The sequence below is a fragment of the Urocampus carinirostris genome, chromosome 1, assembly GCF_059441175.1.
Source record: "Urocampus carinirostris isolate Australia breed hairy pipefish chromosome 1, RoL_Ucar_1.0, whole genome shotgun sequence".
Taxonomy (NCBI): domain Eukaryota; kingdom Metazoa; phylum Chordata; class Actinopteri; order Syngnathiformes; family Syngnathidae; genus Urocampus; species Urocampus carinirostris.
Genome location: NC_142349.1, coordinates 58,347,515 through 58,366,229, shown reverse-complemented (window position 1 = coordinate 58,366,229; position 18,715 = coordinate 58,347,515). Strand labels below are relative to the sequence as shown.

The 18,715-nt window shown below is 39.4% G+C and overlaps 1 protein-coding gene and 1 pseudogene across 1 annotated transcript in view; one reads left to right on the top strand and one right to left on the bottom strand.

The window, feature by feature from the left end:
* The window catches only part of tep1 (telomerase-associated protein 1), a 50,801-nt gene that overhangs the window by 977 nt on the left and 31,109 nt on the right, over positions 1-18,715 (bottom strand). The window contains exons 33-53 of the mRNA XM_088346598.1: positions 17,588-17,822; positions 17,193-17,310; positions 15,946-16,070; positions 15,767-15,866; positions 15,545-15,700; positions 14,029-14,238; positions 13,893-13,949; positions 12,181-12,319; positions 10,258-10,512; positions 8,662-8,813; positions 7,079-7,186; positions 6,864-6,968; positions 6,670-6,799; positions 6,520-6,605; positions 5,731-5,857; positions 4,292-4,425; positions 4,100-4,221; positions 3,149-3,292; positions 1,975-2,074; positions 1,776-1,893; positions 1,616-1,698 (exon numbers count right to left, since the gene is read on the bottom strand). Of these exons, the coding sequence (XP_088202724.1) occupies positions 1,616-1,698; positions 1,776-1,893; positions 1,975-2,074; positions 3,149-3,292; positions 4,100-4,221; positions 4,292-4,425; positions 5,731-5,857; positions 6,520-6,605; positions 6,670-6,799; positions 6,864-6,968; positions 7,079-7,186; positions 8,662-8,813; positions 10,258-10,512; positions 12,181-12,319; positions 13,893-13,949; positions 14,029-14,238; positions 15,545-15,700; positions 15,767-15,866; positions 15,946-16,070; positions 17,193-17,310; positions 17,588-17,822 (2,804 nt within the window). The remainder of the gene's footprint in view (positions 1-1,615; positions 1,699-1,775; positions 1,894-1,974; positions 2,075-3,148; positions 3,293-4,099; positions 4,222-4,291; positions 4,426-5,730; positions 5,858-6,519; positions 6,606-6,669; positions 6,800-6,863; positions 6,969-7,078; positions 7,187-8,661; positions 8,814-10,257; positions 10,513-12,180; positions 12,320-13,892; positions 13,950-14,028; positions 14,239-15,544; positions 15,701-15,766; positions 15,867-15,945; positions 16,071-17,192; positions 17,311-17,587; positions 17,823-18,715) is intronic.
* On the top strand, positions 2,550-2,679 carry LOC148376383 (U2 spliceosomal RNA; annotated as a pseudogene).

Genomic DNA, 18,715 nt, shown 5'->3' with positions numbered 1-18,715 from the left:
CCTTGAGAAGGGACTGCACATGTGGTAACCCCCCTTCCAGGGTGACCAGGCTGCAATGGCCGTTGCAATAACAAAGAGGAGAAGCAGTCGTCTAACAAATTAAGAAATAGTGTTGGTGAGTATGAGAAAAGACCCGGTTTGAATTTTTTTCCCTAAAGTCTGAAAATTGTTGAGCAAAAACAACAACAAAAGGTCCTATGCAAAATGTAAGAAAATGGCTCTGTAGTTACACTTGGAATTTTGTTTTAAAGGGACAGGACTGAAATGAGCTTTGGCTTTTTCTTGTCAGCCCACTATTTCAGTTCTTACTCAAATCATATTTTCGAGTTGTTGTGTCATTATTTGAATGAAACCTTGTTTCTCAAATAAAAGACTCACAAAAATAGCAATAAGTTTGTTCTGGACACTAAAAAAAACTCAGGGATGGTCAAAAATATAATACTGTAAGGAGGCCCTGCATATCGTGTGCCCACCTTAGAATATTTTCACATTACAGTGTTGAATGCAATGTTATTTCAGCCCCTCTTTAAGGCACTTTCCCTACTATACAACATCAACAACAAATTACAATCGAGTGCTCATAAAGATCCAGTTTTATGGTGTTCTTGCGTAAGTCCAGATATGTATCGAAGATGACCGTCTGCTATTTGTCAGCGTCCTATAAAAATCTTGTGTGACATTGGTTAGCATCATGAAAATTCTGATAGGCTATTGGCTGAACTACCTCCAACAATGCCTTTCTTTTCACAGGGCTTGCAGTGATAACCTTGGGGGAAAGATATATGATAACCATGGAAATGATTTTGCGATTATCGAGAAAAATAAATATGTTCGGGCAGCACAACGAAACAGCAGTTCTAAGGTCATGAGATTGACTCCTTTTTAGTGGAGCCACAATCCAAAACATGCATGTCAGGTTAATTGGCCGGTCCAAATTCTGTCCCTGTGTGCCCTGCGACTGGCTGGCAACAAGTTCAGGGTGTCCCCTGCCCACTGCTCAAAGATGGCTTGGATGGGCTCCAGCACCCCTGCGGCCCTGCTGAGGATAAGCGGTGCAGATAATGGATGGATAAATATGTTTTTATTCATTTATCTATTAATTACCAAATACCTTTGTAAGTTATTTTTAGACTCCATTATCCACTGAGTGTCAAGAGGTTCCAATGAATATAATGTATTTTTATTCTAATAATAAAAATGGAATGGTATTGCTCCAATATATTATATTGGTTTCAATCCCATTTTCTTAATGCAGGGGTCACCAACTTTTTTGAAGCCAAGGGCTTCTTTTTTTACTACTAAATAGTGTGAAAGGCTACCAGTTTATTACACATTTCTAATAATTTCTCATGTTAGTACTATGTTGCTATTAAGTTACCACTAGGCTGTTATATTCAGATGTAGGGTTGAACTAGGCTAAAATAGGTTGAAAGACAAATTTTCTTGAAAATTACAATGAATAGTCAGGGGCTTCTTACGTGTTCTAGAGGGGGGACTCCTGTCTTGAAACAAAGTGGCCTAATTTCATGCCTGACGCTTAATGTTCCACAATGTTTGAAACCCACTCCCACTTCAAAACAAAACAAACACGTTAATAGAGGTCGACAATACGTACGGGTTTCCTCCTGCTCCACGTATTAAGTTGAGGAGGCTTGTTAAACCACATGTTCCCTGAAGCATCTCCACACACCACAAATTCTGAAAAAAGCACAAGTCTATTAGAAAAGAGCCACGCTTCCGTGTGGCCAAGTTCAAGCCATTTCGCCTGTTCGCACCTTTGTCAATCGTCACGGCCGTCATGCAGCCACTCTTCTCCTCGTTGTCAGATGCCTCCTTCACCAGAGTCATGTTGCTAAAAGAATAATTGATGTTGTTCTCCAGGCCCATAGCAAACTGAAAGAGAGACAAGTTGCTCTCTATGTCAGACAATATATATAACACACGGCACGGTGGAAACGGTGGATGTTGACTTACAAAGAAGCCAAGTTGGACCTGATTCTCAGACTCGCCCAGCAGCCACACGCTTTTTTCATCATTTCTCATCAGTCCAAGAACGTGGACTTGGTGGCTCCAGCTGGGAAAATTCACAATCACCCACACATGTACAAGGTAATCGTCACCTAAACCAGTTGTCCCCAACCATTTCTGTACTACGACCGGCTTAATGTCTGATTATTTTCTCATGGCCCTGCCCAATAACAACATTAGTAATATTATAAAAAAAAAAAAAAATAATAAGCCTAAATAGACTAGTAAATCTAGATGACATAGGAAAAGGAATTCAATTTTCACGGTACTACAGTGTTTTGGCTGAACTCTTCCCCATAATGCTCCATGACAACGTTGTACAACGTGGAACAGTGAGTAAAAATAGTGTGATGATGAGATGAAATCGAACGCCTTTTCCCAAGTCATCTACAAATCGGGTGGACTAGTGGTTACGATTCAGCACTCTAGGACCGACCTTAGCTTGGCCTTGCTGCGGGCTAGGACCTTAAGGCTAGGACCATACTTCCCTGGCAGAGGATATACCATGAGCCTATGACGGATTTGCTCTGTGGTTGCTTGACTGAGCCATGATCATTGATTTTTGCAATCCGGAGATGGAATAAGAGCTTGCTCTGTCCACTCCACGCATCGGCCCGGTATTGCAGTACCTCCGGGAACGGTGCATTCGCAATGATCGCAGCAAGGCTTTAGGGCTAGGACCTTAGCTTGGCCTTTTGGCTGAGAGTAAGAGTCCCGGCTCCTAGGCTTTGTAGCGTATTATGAACTGACCGATAACGGATAATGGATAATGAATAACGAAGATAGAACAATAACCCTTAAACCCCCCAACCAACAGTAGTGGACTTTGTAAAATCACTTTGAATTTGAATGCACCCGTTCCCCTCTGTGTGCATCCACTCACTAACTCCACTGTACCAGCTCATGTGACATACTTACTGTATAATATTTTGTTATTTTAATGTTTTTACCAGAGGAATTGGGGGTTGAAATGTATTAAATACCTACGATAGCTTCCGACTCCCTGCCATGTGACAATTTCACTTTGCAATCCCGACACCAGAACGGATTTAATATCCCAGGGGTCTAATGTAGTATAAAATCACAAAATAAGACCATCTTAAAGAATGTTGCTGATTACCTGTGGACTTTCATGCAGTCCTTCTTGTCATCGTCGCAGTTGAGGGTAATAATAATTCCGGAATTGGAAACGCCAATTAGAATGGAGCAATATGCCAGGTGCATCACTTGGTCCGTCGCTTTGTATGATGTCACCTTGACAAGGCTGAAAAGAATAATGTCCTTAAAAGGCATGTTCTGGGTTATAGATATAAAAGTGGTTTGTATTTAGCAGTAGAAAACAGTGGGCACAAAAGTCATCATTGTGCAATATATCTGTTGGAGTGAATAAAGATGAGCACCTAATCACACAATAAAAAATTCCTACCTTGATAAGTAAACAAATTAAATTACCTATAAAGGGCCCTATTTTACAAAGGGTTCTATTTCATCATGGTTATAGCACTTTATAACTTGATTTTTGGGGAAAAAAACAATACATTTAACAATAAAAAAAAGAAACTAACAAAGAAAACAATATTTCTTTTTAGCCAGTAGGAGACATTTATTAAATTCCTAAAATAATGCTATATAAAATATCCCACAAGGAAATTACTGTGTTATGCTATAATCTAATGTTCTTCTGTTTTCCGAAGATAAATGAACACAGGTAGTCAGGAGATGGTTTGAAATGAAATGAAATGAAATGATCTGCATTTTATATAGCGCTTTTCAAGTCGATGACTTCTCAAAGCGCTTTACAACGTGCTCCACATTTCCTTGCAGCCATGTAAGGCGCTAACCTGCTTATTGGTTTAACCACGAAAATTCAGAAAATAGTCTATGTAGATTTTGGTATGTTAAATGACATAAGCTTGTGTTTGTTTAGTCCCCCAAAAATAACAAAATTGCTTCAGAAAATAAAAAATCCAAGGAAAAATTGGTAAGTCCTCATGGCAAGATTGATGCTCAGGCCCTACCATTCAACTTAAATAGTGAAACGAATATTTTTGAAGGTAATATTTGTTCTTACCTGGCTGAGCTGCGTTCCTGATTCTGCGCTAGTTTCCACACATCGACCGACGAGCCCAAGCAGCTGACAGCAAAGCAGCTGTTGGGCATTGAACAAATGGCTACGAGCTTGCTCTCTGAAACCTGAAAACAACAAAAGCAAGATTTTGGGAAAGAGTTCAACTTCGTCCAGTGGCCAACAACATTTACTTGCCTGCATGCGTACAACAACTCTGCTATGCTGCCACAATTCCAGCAGACCAGACTCATAACCGACAAGCAGCATGTGAATGTTCCATTCGGCAAAGCATAGAGCGGTGACAGAGCCTCGCAGGCTGGGGGGCGTGTCTATAAAGATTTCCAATATTCAAGTTAGGCATGAAATTATATTCCGTTGGGATGCACCAGGTTTTAGAAAAAAACCCTGCCGCAAACTAGCATTTTTAGTTTTAACAGAAAAACAAAAAAGTAAACGAAAACAAGTAATGATGATGCTACGTCTAAGGTGAGGTGAGCCGTTTAAAGCTGGCTTTCACGCGAGGGCGAGTCAGTGAACGACAAAGCCTCCAAAACAATGTGTTAACATCACGTCTTTGGTAAGGCTAACCGTGTAAACCTGGCTTTCACTCAGCAGCGAGTCAGAGCACAGAGCGGTTGATTATTTTTCATTTTGCACATGAGAAAGGAGGAGATTGAGGACACTGTCAAAACGCAAAGTTTGTCTATCCTTTAGCTTCCACTTTGTTGGCCACTAGCCAAACAGTGGCTAACACTACAGAGCTAAATTTCCACAGTTGAGCCGTTTTAATTTCCAAGCACATATATTGTGTTTAACATTCAGCCCATTCGTCCCGAAAATCTGATTGGCTGAGGCTAAGCTTTGTACAGGAAGAATTTGAATTACTATTATTATTTTACTTAAGCGAATATGTTAGTGCGGCTTGATAGTTGTATTGGGGCGTTTATCTAACAATCATCACCAATTCCCATCTACTCCTGTTTTCTTGTCACCATTAACCATCACTTAAAAGCTAAAATGCCCCAGAAAATGTGCTTGAAAAGGAGAGCGCGAGTTTGTGCAATGTAACGGCTACAAGCTATTCATTTTTCATTATAGGCAGCCCAATTGACTTGGTTGTTTTATTTGAATTTTTAAACCCTCAAAGTATTTGTTTCTTCTGTATAACTCTGGCCTTACAGGATATTACTTTTTTAAAAGAACTTAAATGCCTTATTTGTTGTTTTAATAACAATGTAATGAATTAAATACTTAAATTTAGCGCGCAGTAATATGTTTGACAGTTATCATTTATATTCCACCTTTTTTAGCAAGTAAGTGCAAAATGAGTTTTTTTTTTCCAATGTATTGTTTTGGGCCAAATGTTTCACAATTTCAGGTTTTGCCCTTAAATTTTTATCTTATTGCATCAATTGACATACGACAAAGACAAATGACTGACTTATGAGAGTGAAAATGCCACAGTGGAAAAAGCAATCAAAATGAAACCACAGAGGTAAACTAATTAAGGGATCCTCCAAATGGAATACATACTCGTTTTTCTTACGGGTACGCAAACACGAAAAGGGAGGATTAAAGTAAATCATTAAACTAAAACAAACGTTTTTATAAAGTGTGAAAGAATGCTACATTACCTGTCTCCCACATCCAGCTTCGCAAGGAGCAATCCTTTGACACGGTGAGGAACTCTGGGACGTTTCCTTTGAGAATGACGCTGCGAATTGCATCGCTGTGACCCTGGAAAGTGCTGAAGTGTTCCACCTGTGCATCAAAACACATAAGAGGGTCATTTGGCTCAAGTTATTTGTTATGCTAGGTGAGTCATCAAATTGCTTTGGAGTTGAAAATAAAATAAACAAAATAAAGTGAGGCCAAAAAATACATCAAACAAAATAGATTTTAATCAAAAAATGATTTTTTTGCAGAATTTTACATTTATGATTTGTTTTTTATATTTGAATAATATACATTTTTATTGTGATGGGTTTTCTAAGCTGTGCAGGAAAAAAGTATGTTATTCTGGTGAGAAAAAAACAAACAAGCTTAGCCCTAGTGTATTATTTTTACCGATTATTATCCCCTAAAGAATGGATTATTGAATACAGTATTTTGTCTTTATTCTGTTCCAGTATGAAGTGAATTTCTGCCAAGTAGGAACCATGTCCAAGATGAATTTATCCTATTGTCAATCAACCAAATGAAAAACAAAATTTCAAGGGCGTCAACACGAACTTAAAAGGCAGTCACACCCCTCCTCCTTAACTTTCTCCTGCTCTCCACAGCAGCTGCGACCCCCTGCACCAAAACGCGGAGGCCTCAAAAGAAGGGGAAGGGGGGCGTGCACAGCCCTGGATCAAGATGGATCAATAATATGCTGAGGGAACACTGTTTTGCTTAAATGAAAACAAGATTAGATACTACACCTGTAAAGGCTTCCAGACATGTATGATCCCATCTTGGGCGGCGGTTAAAATAGTGAGATCTTCGAGCATCCTTTCTTTGTCCTTATCTAAAAGGAAATAATCCAATTAAAAAAAAAAACACCCTAAAAACAATCTTCGCTTGATCTTTACTGGCGTCAGTGATAACGGAGCATGTGTGGATCCGTCCTTGGTGGGCTGGAATGTGACAGATATCCACGCTGGTCTCCCACTTCCACACGTGCAGGTTGCCGTCGGCAGATCCGGCCGTCACATAAGGGCCCTGAAAATTGCACGTGAGAAAAATGAGATGCTTGCATAAAGATAAAATATTGAAAGAGCCTTACCAAGAAGGAGACAGAAGTTAGAGGATTTGTCCAGGTAATTTCTCGTAGGCTCAGACCAGCCTCCACATCCCATATGCAAAGTCTGCCATCATTTGATGAGCTTATCTGTGAATTAGCAACAATCAGTTAACAACAATGAAATCAAGGCACACCATTTAACTCAGCATGAACTTAAATTAGTTAAAATAATTTCAAGGTGAGAAGGGAAGGCCCACCACACAGTCTGAAGTCCAAACGCAGCCTGTGATCCAGTCTCTGTGGAAGGCGGGGAGCATTTTGGAAAGACCAGGAGGCGTCAAAGTCATATCCCAGACCATCAATGCCTGCAAAACACACAGAGTGATATAAGATCAATAATAATATAAGGATTATTCAATATGTATTCAAATGGATGCATAGGTAAAAATACAGTAAACTCCTGAGAAATTGTGACACACCTTGCAACGTTTTCACTTTATCTTGTGGTAAACGATGTTTTTTTCAGCCCCTTGTTACCGCATTTTCTCTAATATATAAATATTGTACGTATGTAACTAGATAGCTAAATTGCTAGTGAGCTTTGTTATGACTTTTACATTGTATTACGAATTTATAATCTGATTACTTTTCTGACGCTTTTGGGTTTTATTTATCTGTATTCTCAATATATTTATGTTCGCAAGGATTATTTGCTAGCAATTATTACAAACCCTTTTACTGTACACAACAGTATATTGAATTAATAATGGTAAAATGTGCGATCCCACACTAGTCTGAGAATACCATAGTAAATTGTTTGTTAGTGGCTTTTTATTTAGGCACAGCACAAAAAGAGCCTCAATCATTAAATAACAAAAGACAAACAGCTGTACAACGCACTATTACATGAACATGTACCCAAAGGACCGTAGTGAGGATAAGCGGCGCAAAAAATGGATGTACCCAAAGGGAGTAGGCTGAAGACGAAGCTTTTAAGAGCCCACCCCTGTTCCATTTTTTTCCATAAAGGCAAGAGATATTCAAAATCAAAACAAGAAAACTGAACTTTACTCCACGAAAAAAAAGGAAACAAAGAAATGATGCTGCTGTGCTATTAGCTGGTGTCACTTCGTCAAGAAATGCCGATGTGTTATTGGTTAAACTTCCTTCAACAATGCTCTTTCTCTTTGTACGGTTCAAAATCTTGTGTGCCCCTTAAAGTTTTGTGAGTAAGTTAAATAAAAAAATTGTACTTCTTTTCACTGTATTTTTTAGCTATGCATTGCAAGACTTGCATTGATACTAAAGGGTATATGCAAGAAGATTATAATCATGGAATCAAAGCTTACAGTTATTGAAAAATATGAAGAAGGCACAAACACATTGTTACCCTTGCTAAGGAATTCAGCCATAACCATTCTACCACCTGAACTTTGCAATTAAAGCAAGGACATTTATTAAGGGCACTGAAATCCTTCCAAATGGAAGTTTTAAAATCTGTTTCAAAGTTTTTGAGCATTTCCTCATCCTTCTCCATTCATCCATTAACTCCACTGTACCAGCTTAGGTCACATCAAACCAAAGGTAAATAAAAGGTTGATCTTTACATGTATTATTATCTATAATATTATTTAATAAAATAAACATATATATTTCGTATAATTAGTGTTTACTATATAGTATTTTTTTTACCTATGTTTACTATTTACATACAATCTTAACATTATTGGAACACGTATTGTAAGCTAATTACAATAGCTTTCTATCACCCATCATATGGCAATTTTACATCCCCAACTTAGATCATATTAAGGTTTGAAATTAAATCCCTTAATCATACTTTGTCTTTTCCACCAGATAGCAACCGTCCTCCATCGGGGCTGAAAGCCAGGCAGGTAACGCCCCCATTGTGGCCCCTGAGCAGGACAGGAGGGGGCGCTGAATTGGACTCGGTCAGCTCACTCAGCAGCCACAGGAATATAGAGCAGTCATCTGTTAATCAGAAGCCATTTGTAGTATCTAATAGGAGGGAAAATATATTTTCTTGAAATTGACCATAATTTCCGTTCTCTAAGGTGTCTTAAAAAACCCAAATTGGCCCAATTTTTTCAGAATACGGTGGATTATATTGGAAATGCACACAGTATTTATAGGTGCGTGGATTTTACGGTAATCGTCAGTCTTTGAACAATGATTGACCAAATGATCGCTGGGCAAAATTGTAATACATCGTATGCAACAGGATTTAAAAACCTGGTCGTGGTGGTGAGGGCGCCAACCCTTTACCACTGGACCTCCATTGGTAAAGATGACGAGAGAATGGGCATTATATGTTATCACACTATTTTTACTCACAGTGCCAGAAACACTGATTTGCATAGTACATTCTCATAGGTTAAACAGTCTGTCTACTTCTACACCTGTGCATCAATACAGTTGTGAAAGACACAAACAGAAAACAGGAAGTCTTTCAACATAATACAATACTAACTCTTTTACGTACGTATACATTTTATTATGTATAAGAAGGTTATAATGCACAGGTGAAGAGATAAAGAGACTGTCATCTGCACCACTGCATGTGGTCTAATGGTAAAATGTCAGCGCCCTCACTGCTGCGATCTGGGTTCAATTCCCATTGCGAACACACTGTTTAGCGATTTTAATTAGTGATACTTAGTGACTGATTCGCCATTGCACTATTTTATGCCGTAAAAGTATCAGCTCTTACTGTCAAGTCAATTTCATGCGCCTTATAGTCCGGTGCGTCTTATGCAGAGGTTAGATCTTGAGCCTGATATTCTGGTCAGGTCAGGCCTAAAATGTCAATCATTAGTTCCGGTTTGGGCTAGGTTTCTCTCTCGCTGACTTTTAAAAAAAAATATCCGAATGTGTTCTTCATTCGATTAATTTTTCTTTGATGAGGATCAACGCGATGGATTCCATCCCTCCTTTTGCGCGAAGCAGCTTGCATCCCCGCGCCAAGCTCGGCGTGTCTGCACGCTCGTCGGGCCCACCGGGTGTCAGTCCATAAAATCCATTCCGGGGATGCTCCTCAGATAAAAATAAACTAAGAACAATGAGGGGTGAATAATTTTTATAAAAAAATTAGCAAGAGAGAAGCCCTGTTCCTTCTTACAAATAATGCAAAATATCCTCACGATTAAAATATAAAAATTTGGTTTGTTTCGGGCTCGGTCCCTCAAATCAAGTTTATTTGTTGGGCGCCGGCTGGTTTGGGCTTCAATACCAGGGGACTGGGTTGGATCTTTTAGGCCTGATCTTACCTCTAGCTTCATGTATGAAAAACATACGACTAAAGACTTAATTGGGTAGGTGAGTGTGGCGGGGGTGTTTGCCTTATAGCTGCAGAAAATAAGGTATTTTTTTGGTGAGTCTATTCAGGACCAAACACACTTTTTCAGTCATTCCTCACCCGAAGCGGCTGCCAGATAATTGTTATTGTGCACCATGGCCTGGATGATGCCCAGCTGCATGCCAAGCAAGTCTGTCATCTGCAGGCCTTTCAACTGTCCGTCCTCCCCGAGTTTCCTCTGCCACAGCCTCAGCCTTTTGTCATCTCCCGCGGACAACAGCAGCGGTGATGTGTCGGTAGTCGAGGCATCCGTGCATACCCACAACAGGGAGGAAACGCTCATGTGGGAGAGGCCAGAGTCCCAAATCATTTCACCTGCCGAGTTATAGATAAAACCAAATCCAATTATAAGCACTGTACTCGATTAGCCATTTTTAAAAAGTATAAACCATATCTTTGTTGACATTCAGGGGCCGTCTAAAATCAGGTCATGCTTGTCAGTAATTTTTTCTAATGAGAATTAGTTTAGTAGCCCCAGAGTTACAACATTAATTTTGTGGGGAACCTAAGGTGAAGTTGTTGGATGGCAAGGGGTAGAAATCTATTGTAATTAGCTAGTACGTTCCGGATACTTATGTAAAAACATTACAATTGTACATACGAATAATGGTAAATTGGTTATGGCCATTAAATTTAGCAACGGAAGAAATCGGTGTGCCATATTCAAATTTCTGGATAATCCATGGTTATCACGTTTCACTTCCCCCTTTAGCAGCATTGCCATTCCTGCAAGCTTTAGCTAATAAATACAGTATCGCCAACTTGCTAAGTCATTATGAAGCTAGCATGTTGGCAGCTTCCTGATACCATGACGTAACCAATAGCAGACCAGCATCTTACACTATAGAACACCATTCAATAGAAGACATGCACCTTAGGGACATGTAAGGTACACTACTTGCAGTCATACGGACAAACAAAGTTTGCAAGCAAAACAACTTTTTGTTGATTTTATATAATTATTTGGGAATATGCCGTCACGAGGTGATCCCACATTATAATGTAAAAACATCGCAGGTTGGGAGAGCCGTATTTTGAGGGGTCTAATGTACATCCATCTATCAAGGCTAAGGTCTAATTTTCAAATTGTGAAGCTGTCAGATACGACCTGAAATTTACATTCAAGTTAGCTTGTCTGCCCATCTATTACAACCAAATTTGTAATTTTCCCTGTGGGATTAATCCAATTTAGATAAACAATGGCTTAACCATTTTATGACCTAGCGAACTAATAAAACCACATATAATTTTTAAGAAATCGGAATTACAGTATAAGATAAATAATATTTGTGAACGTCCTTAAATTCTCTATTCTAGACAAATTTGGTTTTGCCTTTGAGGACTCTGTGCAATCACACACAATCTTTGAGTGTATAATATTAAAAAAAGTGCAGAAGAGACTGAGATTTATCATCCTAGTTGCACATTATATTGAAAGTTTACTATTAGTCAATACAAGCACAATGGCCCGGCATTGCCACGAGGGAGTGCCAAGAAGTCGCATGGCTGCATGCTGCTCCAGAGCTGTTTCTTCACGCAGATGTTTATAGATTTTGTTGGTATTTATTGGGAGTGCCTTGACAAGAAACCTAGCCAAGACACTCTGAGAAAAGTACAACTGTGTCAATTTTCACAAAAATCGGTTCGGCCAATTTGGGGCCTGGAAGCCACATACGAAAACACACACATGTACGCAACTCGGGATTTATATTATGAATGAACCTACTTTAACCCTACTTCTAATAATATGATTTGGAACTAAGACAATAATAAGATAACTTCTTGTTTTAGAAATGCATATCAATTTAGTAGCCCTTCATGTGAGTCAGTGACAAAAAGTAGCTCTCAGCTTCAAAAAGGTTGGTTACCTCTGGTGTTTAGTATTTTAAGAATTTTGTATTGTGTTTTCGAATACTGTAAAAACTCAAACACTAGCACACGTCTAATGACAGTCTTTAATAAGTTGTGGCAAATAACACCCACCGGAGCTGAGGGAGAACAGCTTGAAGCCATCGCCATGGTAACCAACAGCAGCTAAGTCCCCGATGACGGTGGTGCAAAGAACGCCCTCCTCATTTGAGGTGCTGCCTTTGCTTTTCTTGAGAGGAGGCTCCTGCTCAGCCTAAACCAAGCATATAAAATAAATTGAAATAGATCTTTTATTGTAAGGGTTCAATTGGAAATTCAGTCAGTAGTAGATTGTAAACCAGTGAGTAACACAACATATGAATTCCCACCACAGTTACAAAAAATACCTAGACGACAACCTTTGTGAAAATTATCCAGTCTGTGCTGAACTGCTATTTATAATATATATATATGTATGTATAAATATGGGGCGGCAGGGCAGCTGAGTGTTTAACGCGTCCACAGCACAATTCTTAGATTATGGTTTCGAAACCAGCAACCAGCCTTTCTGTGCAGTTTCCTTCCACCTTCCAAAAACATGCATGTCATGTTAATTCGCCAGTCCAAATTGTCCCTAGGTATGAGTGAGTGAGTTGTCTGTCTCTGTGTGCCCTGTGATTGGCTGGCAGCCAGTTCAGGGTGTCCCCTGCCTAGTGCCTGAAGATACCTTAGATGGGCTGGCTCCAGCACCTATGAGATCCTACTGAGGATAATCGGTGCAGAAAATGGACAGATGTTTCAAACTGAGGATGGCACAGTGGCTGAGTTTTAAGCACATCTGTGGCACAGTTCTAAGGTCATAGGTTTGAATCAAGCAACCAGCATTCCTGTGTGGAGTTTGCAAGTTCTCCCCGTGCTTGCATGGGTTTCTTCCAGGCAATCCGGTTTCCTTCCACATTCCAAAAAAATGCATGTTGGCCAGTCCGAATTTTCCCTAGGTGTGAGTGAGCAAGTCTCCGTGTGCCCTGCGACTGGCTGGCAACCAGTTCAGTGTCCCCTGCGCACTGCCCGAAGATGGCTGGGATGGGCACCAGCACTCATGTGACCCTACTGAGGATAAGCGCTGCAGAAAATGTATGGATGGATGGATATGCTCGCTCTCTCTCTCTATTTATATATATACATATATATATATATATATATATATATATACAGTGAAGTCTCGGTTATCGCGGTAAATGGGGACCGAGACCACCCGCAATAAATAAATAAACTCACTTTTTCGTTAATTGTTAACATCTTTTGCTTTTTCTTCCGTTCACTAGATGCACCAAGGGATCAAGAGCGTTTGGGAGGCATCACGAAGGGCTTCATAAAACTTTTACACTTAAAAAATCACCGCGAGACAAAGACTAACTAACCGCGATATATGGCAAGAAGCGTACTGTATACGAGATAAGCGTGGACTGATGGGCATCGGGAGAAGCTTGGGCTACTGTAGTGAATGGGCCAACGGGGAGTCGAGTATTCAGCGAGTGCTGGCCAATCAGTTTGCGTTTATGCCCGTGATGCTTAGCGTATTCATGCATTTCTTTTTGTTTTAAAATTTTGTAAAATGATGCAATTACTAATTCTAATTAAATATTTTCAAATTTTGTAATTTCTAATTTTAATTTAATATTTTTCATTATTATTAATTTTTATTTATATATATATATATATATATATATATATATATATACACACACACACACACACACACACACACACACACACACACACACACACACACACACACACACACACACACACACACACACACACACACACACAAACAAATAACTTACAAATTGTCTTTTTAACGTTCCAACTGAGCGTCCAAGTCCTCCCGACCACAGCTGGAGCTATTAAATAAAGAGACATTAAGTGAATTTATTGCAACAAATACTAACTCTACACAACATTGAATTTTGATGCACACACCATGTGATCCGAGCCTGCAGTCAACAGCAAGCGGCCCTGGTCCAGGAAGATCAGGGCGTCAGCAGCACCCATGTGTGCCTGGAAGCATCCCACGCAAGTGGAGGTCTCCACAGACCACACACGCACTTCCCCAGATATTGAGCCAGAGCACAGCGTGGATGACGGCGAAAACGACAGGCTGCGTACTGAGTGGCTGTGGCCGCACAACCACTGTTGGAATACAACATTGACACATTTCATTAGACCCCTCCTTACGGCATTTTTTCTACTGTATGACATTAACACTAAACTATTTGGCATGACCATAGACGTACAAAATTCAAATATGCGGTGTTAGTGCAAAGGAATGTGCGAGTACATGTGTCATATGTCTGAAAGATGCCTGTCTGCAATTGGTCACGACATATAAGATGCTGTTCTGTTATTATGAAGATGCCAATATTAAATAGATATTAAATATTTTGGTAAGAGCATTTAAAAATGCCACTAAGTCGAAAGTGGTTCTTTAAAAAAAAACAAAAAAAAAAAACAGCACACCAAACCTGCTGTTACTGCAAATGTCCAGCAGATAACACTAATATGTCATAAAAATAAAAAATAAATCACCATTGTAGGGACAAAAATGAGCATTGCTTGATTTTTTTATTATTATTTTTTTCTAGAAAACGCACATTTCATAATTTTCTATATACTAGCATAGCAAACTGCGAAAGGTAGGCTGTATTTGCTATATATATGCTTACTCTGGCTAACAAATACAGCCATAACCTGGCGACGATTGTAACAATAATTAAAAATATGAAACAAAGTCTTATAAAAGTGTGACAATCCTTGCAAGCGGAAGTTTTAAAACAAGTTGTATCTTTAGTTAGCTGTCTCATCATTCATCTGCATCCATCCACTACTCCACTCAACCAGCTCAAGTCAAGTCAAACCAAAAGGTGAATGAAATGTCTTTCTTTCTTTGCATGTGTATTTGTTTAAAATGTTATGGAATCATCTAAACGTAGATTACACATGAGTAGTATTTACTCTATACTATATTATTTTAATGTTTTTATCCAGAGTACTGGGAGTTTGAAAAGGCATTAGCTAATTACCTTAGGTTACCTTAACCTCACCACCCTAAACGAATGCACAAAACTGTGAAAACATATCTTGCAACTTATTATTTTTTTTCGTTTTTTGTTGCTAAATGAAACTGTTATAATATATACGTTTGCACAAAACTGTGTAATATATATATATAAACAAGGGAACTACAGGGTAAACATGTAATAAAGACCTTGAAAAGTTAAAAGACCAACAGAATAAGTAGGCAAAAGAATATTAACAACGTAGTGCTTAGAAAACTGGCTTAAGTTATGATGATAATGCAATGAAAAAGAATAGTGCGTCGTAACAATAGCGCAATCAAAATAAATGCAATGACATTTAGCAGCAACAATTAATGTTGTATCCCGATAGTCTATTGTATGGTCATATCCAAGCATTACTGGATTAGGTAATAATTCACCATTTGAGTGTTATCCTGGAGCCACTTCCACAACATGATCTTCCCGTCCCAGCGCCCAGCAGCCAGCATGCGATCCTCTGGGTCAAATGTGACGCAGTTCAGAGGGCTGTCACTGGGCAGGGCTGCTACTTCCTGACTTTTGGCTGAAGACCAAACCTGACAGGTTCCTCAGTCAATGACAGCATTGTAAGACGTTTTTCAAGGTAATTGCAAAGAGCTCACTTTGAGAGTGAAATCCAGAGACGCGGTAGCCATATGCTTCCTGTCCGTGGTAATAACGCAGGCCGTTATGGCGTTAGTATGACCCTTAATAAGTGACGTCCTGCCAATCGTGACCAAAACCGTAAACATTTATCAATGATGTTATTGGATTGTGTGTCAGCACAGGTGAGGATACTTACCGGCACCCGTTGGCCGCATCCCATATTTCTATTTGGCCGTCGAAAGAAGTCGTGGCAAGGTGTCCGTCCTTGAGGAGGACGCAGCTGGAAATGCCATCGCAGCTGCTTACCAACGACTTCACTTCCTGTCCGCGGGTAACACAGAAAGTAGGGTTTTAATAAATCATAAATCCAATGGAAAAAAAGATTCCGAATTACAATAGAACCTCGGAATGCAGAATCCCTGCTTTACAACATTTTTATTTTAAGGTTTAGGATAATAAAAAAAAAAATTCGGCCCTCTTTATGGCATTTTCCCCACTGTATGACACCAACAACAGGTTATGTGCAAGTTACGTCTCAAGATCCCGGTGTTCTATTGGTCAACATCATATAAAATGCTCCTCTCCCATTAGTTTGCGTCATGGCATCATGAGAATGCCTATATGCTTATGCTGATCTACCTCTCAGTTTCATTCAGTTCGGAATTTCGTGTGCTTTGTAAAGACTTTGTAAGTCAGCGAAACACTTTTGTATTTTTCGCACTGTATTTGTTATGGGTCCCGAAGATTGCAGAGATGCTGAAAGGAGAAGCAAAAACATTGTAACCACGGAAACTAAGCTTTCAATTATCAGAAAATGCGAAGAGGGCACACAAAACTCTACCCTAGCTAAATTGTATGGCTGTCACTAATCAATGATTACAACTATTATTAAAAATAAGGAGGCAATCAAAGCAATGATTCTTAAAAGGGGAATGACAACTAGAAGTTTTAAATTTATTCAGCTGTCGCCGTCTAACCCCTTACCCAAACTGTGTCCACCTGCTACTCCATTGCGGCAGTTAAAATCACATCACATCAAAGGTATGAAATGTTCCTTTCTTTACTTTACATGCATATTCATTTATCATAATATTCAATCACATACACATGGATGACATATATATGTAGTACTTATTATATATCATCTTAACAGTTTTATCTGGGACTCAGAAGGTATTGGCTAATTACAACAGGTCTCTATCCCCCACTATACAGCAGTTTCACTTTGCGATCCCCACTTCAGAACGGATTGTCCTATCCCCAGGGTCTACTGTGCTAACTTGATTATACATCCACTTTCGTGCAAATATTTGTGAATAAGTTAAATGGATCTAAATGATACTGAATTGGTGTGAATGAAGTCACTCAGATGTAAATGTTCTTGTTTGAAGCTAGTAAGTGCCATTTGCAACTGAATGGATTATAGTTGTCTCAATACAGTACCTGGCCTGTGATTGCATTGAAGAAATGCAAAGTTCCTTGGCCGGTCCCGACCACCATCTCTCCGTTGCAGTCCACAGCCAAGCAAGTAGGCTCAGACGAGAAGGTGGACACCAGCTGGCTGCAACATATACTACACGACGATCAAAGTCTTGAACAAAATGTCTCACGTACTGTACATTGTAAACAGATATCTTGAGAACTGGCAAGACCAAATTGATCAGTGTCAGTTTTTTTAGATGACTCTGATTAAATTATGATTTTATGTGTGAAATGATTTATTGACAGAAGTACTTAAATTACATTTAACCCATTTCGAAGTGAAATTGCAGGTTAAACTCAAATCTCTCCAAATATTATCTAACAACGTACCACATTTTAATATTGAGAGTATTTACCTGTTATCGATTGAGGATTGCTTGTCATTGTTGAGCCACTCCATAGCTTGCACTTTTGAGCTACTTAGAAGACCTCGGGCCCAGGTGTGGGCAGGGCTTCCATGTGGTTCGTTGAGGGCTTGTTGGACAAAAAGCGCAGGCCAGTCGGAGAGCACTGCGCAGTGGCGCTTGAGGAAAGCTTGGCAGTCGGCTATGGCGTCTCGCTGATTGCTAGTCAACTCAGGCGATGTCTTGTCTACAAAAATTGAAAAATTAAGTGTTAGTACCAAATCATATCGTTTAAGTGTTGGACACCAACCCCATTTACATGCAGCGAAAAATCCAACTGGAAACGGTATATTGGATTTCTGAAGCAATCTGAATCCATCGTTTACCTTGACTTGAAATGTCTTCTTTGTCAATGATAACAACATAGTGAAACATTGTCCGCAACGAGATTAGCCGTGTCATGAATCACAAATGATTCTGTATACATGGCCTTTGCAGGTATTCTAATCAGAAGATCAACGTGGAAGCTACATCAGTACGTAAATAGATGTTGTTTGCGCATGTAACTTTTTGATATTGACTAAAAGATGATTTCATTCATGTCACTTACCAAAATGAATGCAGTACCGTGCTTGTTTCCTTTGCGCTTTAAGTGAGCTTGATTGCTGCGTTTCATGTGTTTACAAGATGTGCTTGTACGTGGCGATCCAGGATCATACACAATGACTATCGATGGACGGATGCAACTTTGGACACTATTTATCGATTACTGCAACTGTAGCATTCGCTATATATGAACTATAGCACTTTCACCTTGGGGGAGAAAATATGACTGAACTGTCCCGGAGAAGTAAAACAAAACCCATGGGGTTTCAAGCCGCAGTTTGCGGGTATCATTCGTGCCAGTGCTTACAAGTTTGCAGCATAAAAATATCCTGGACAAAGAAAACTGGGACTCGATTAACCGAAGGTGTACAATCAGAAAATGAAATAACTAACTAAACCCTAGAAAACAGAATACTTGCAATCAGACTAAGACCTTAATCAAATTATTGTATGTGTTACATGGTTTTGGATGATCAAAATACGATCAATCTTTCCTCTTCACTCAGATCATTGCCAGCATGTAAAGGTACCCAC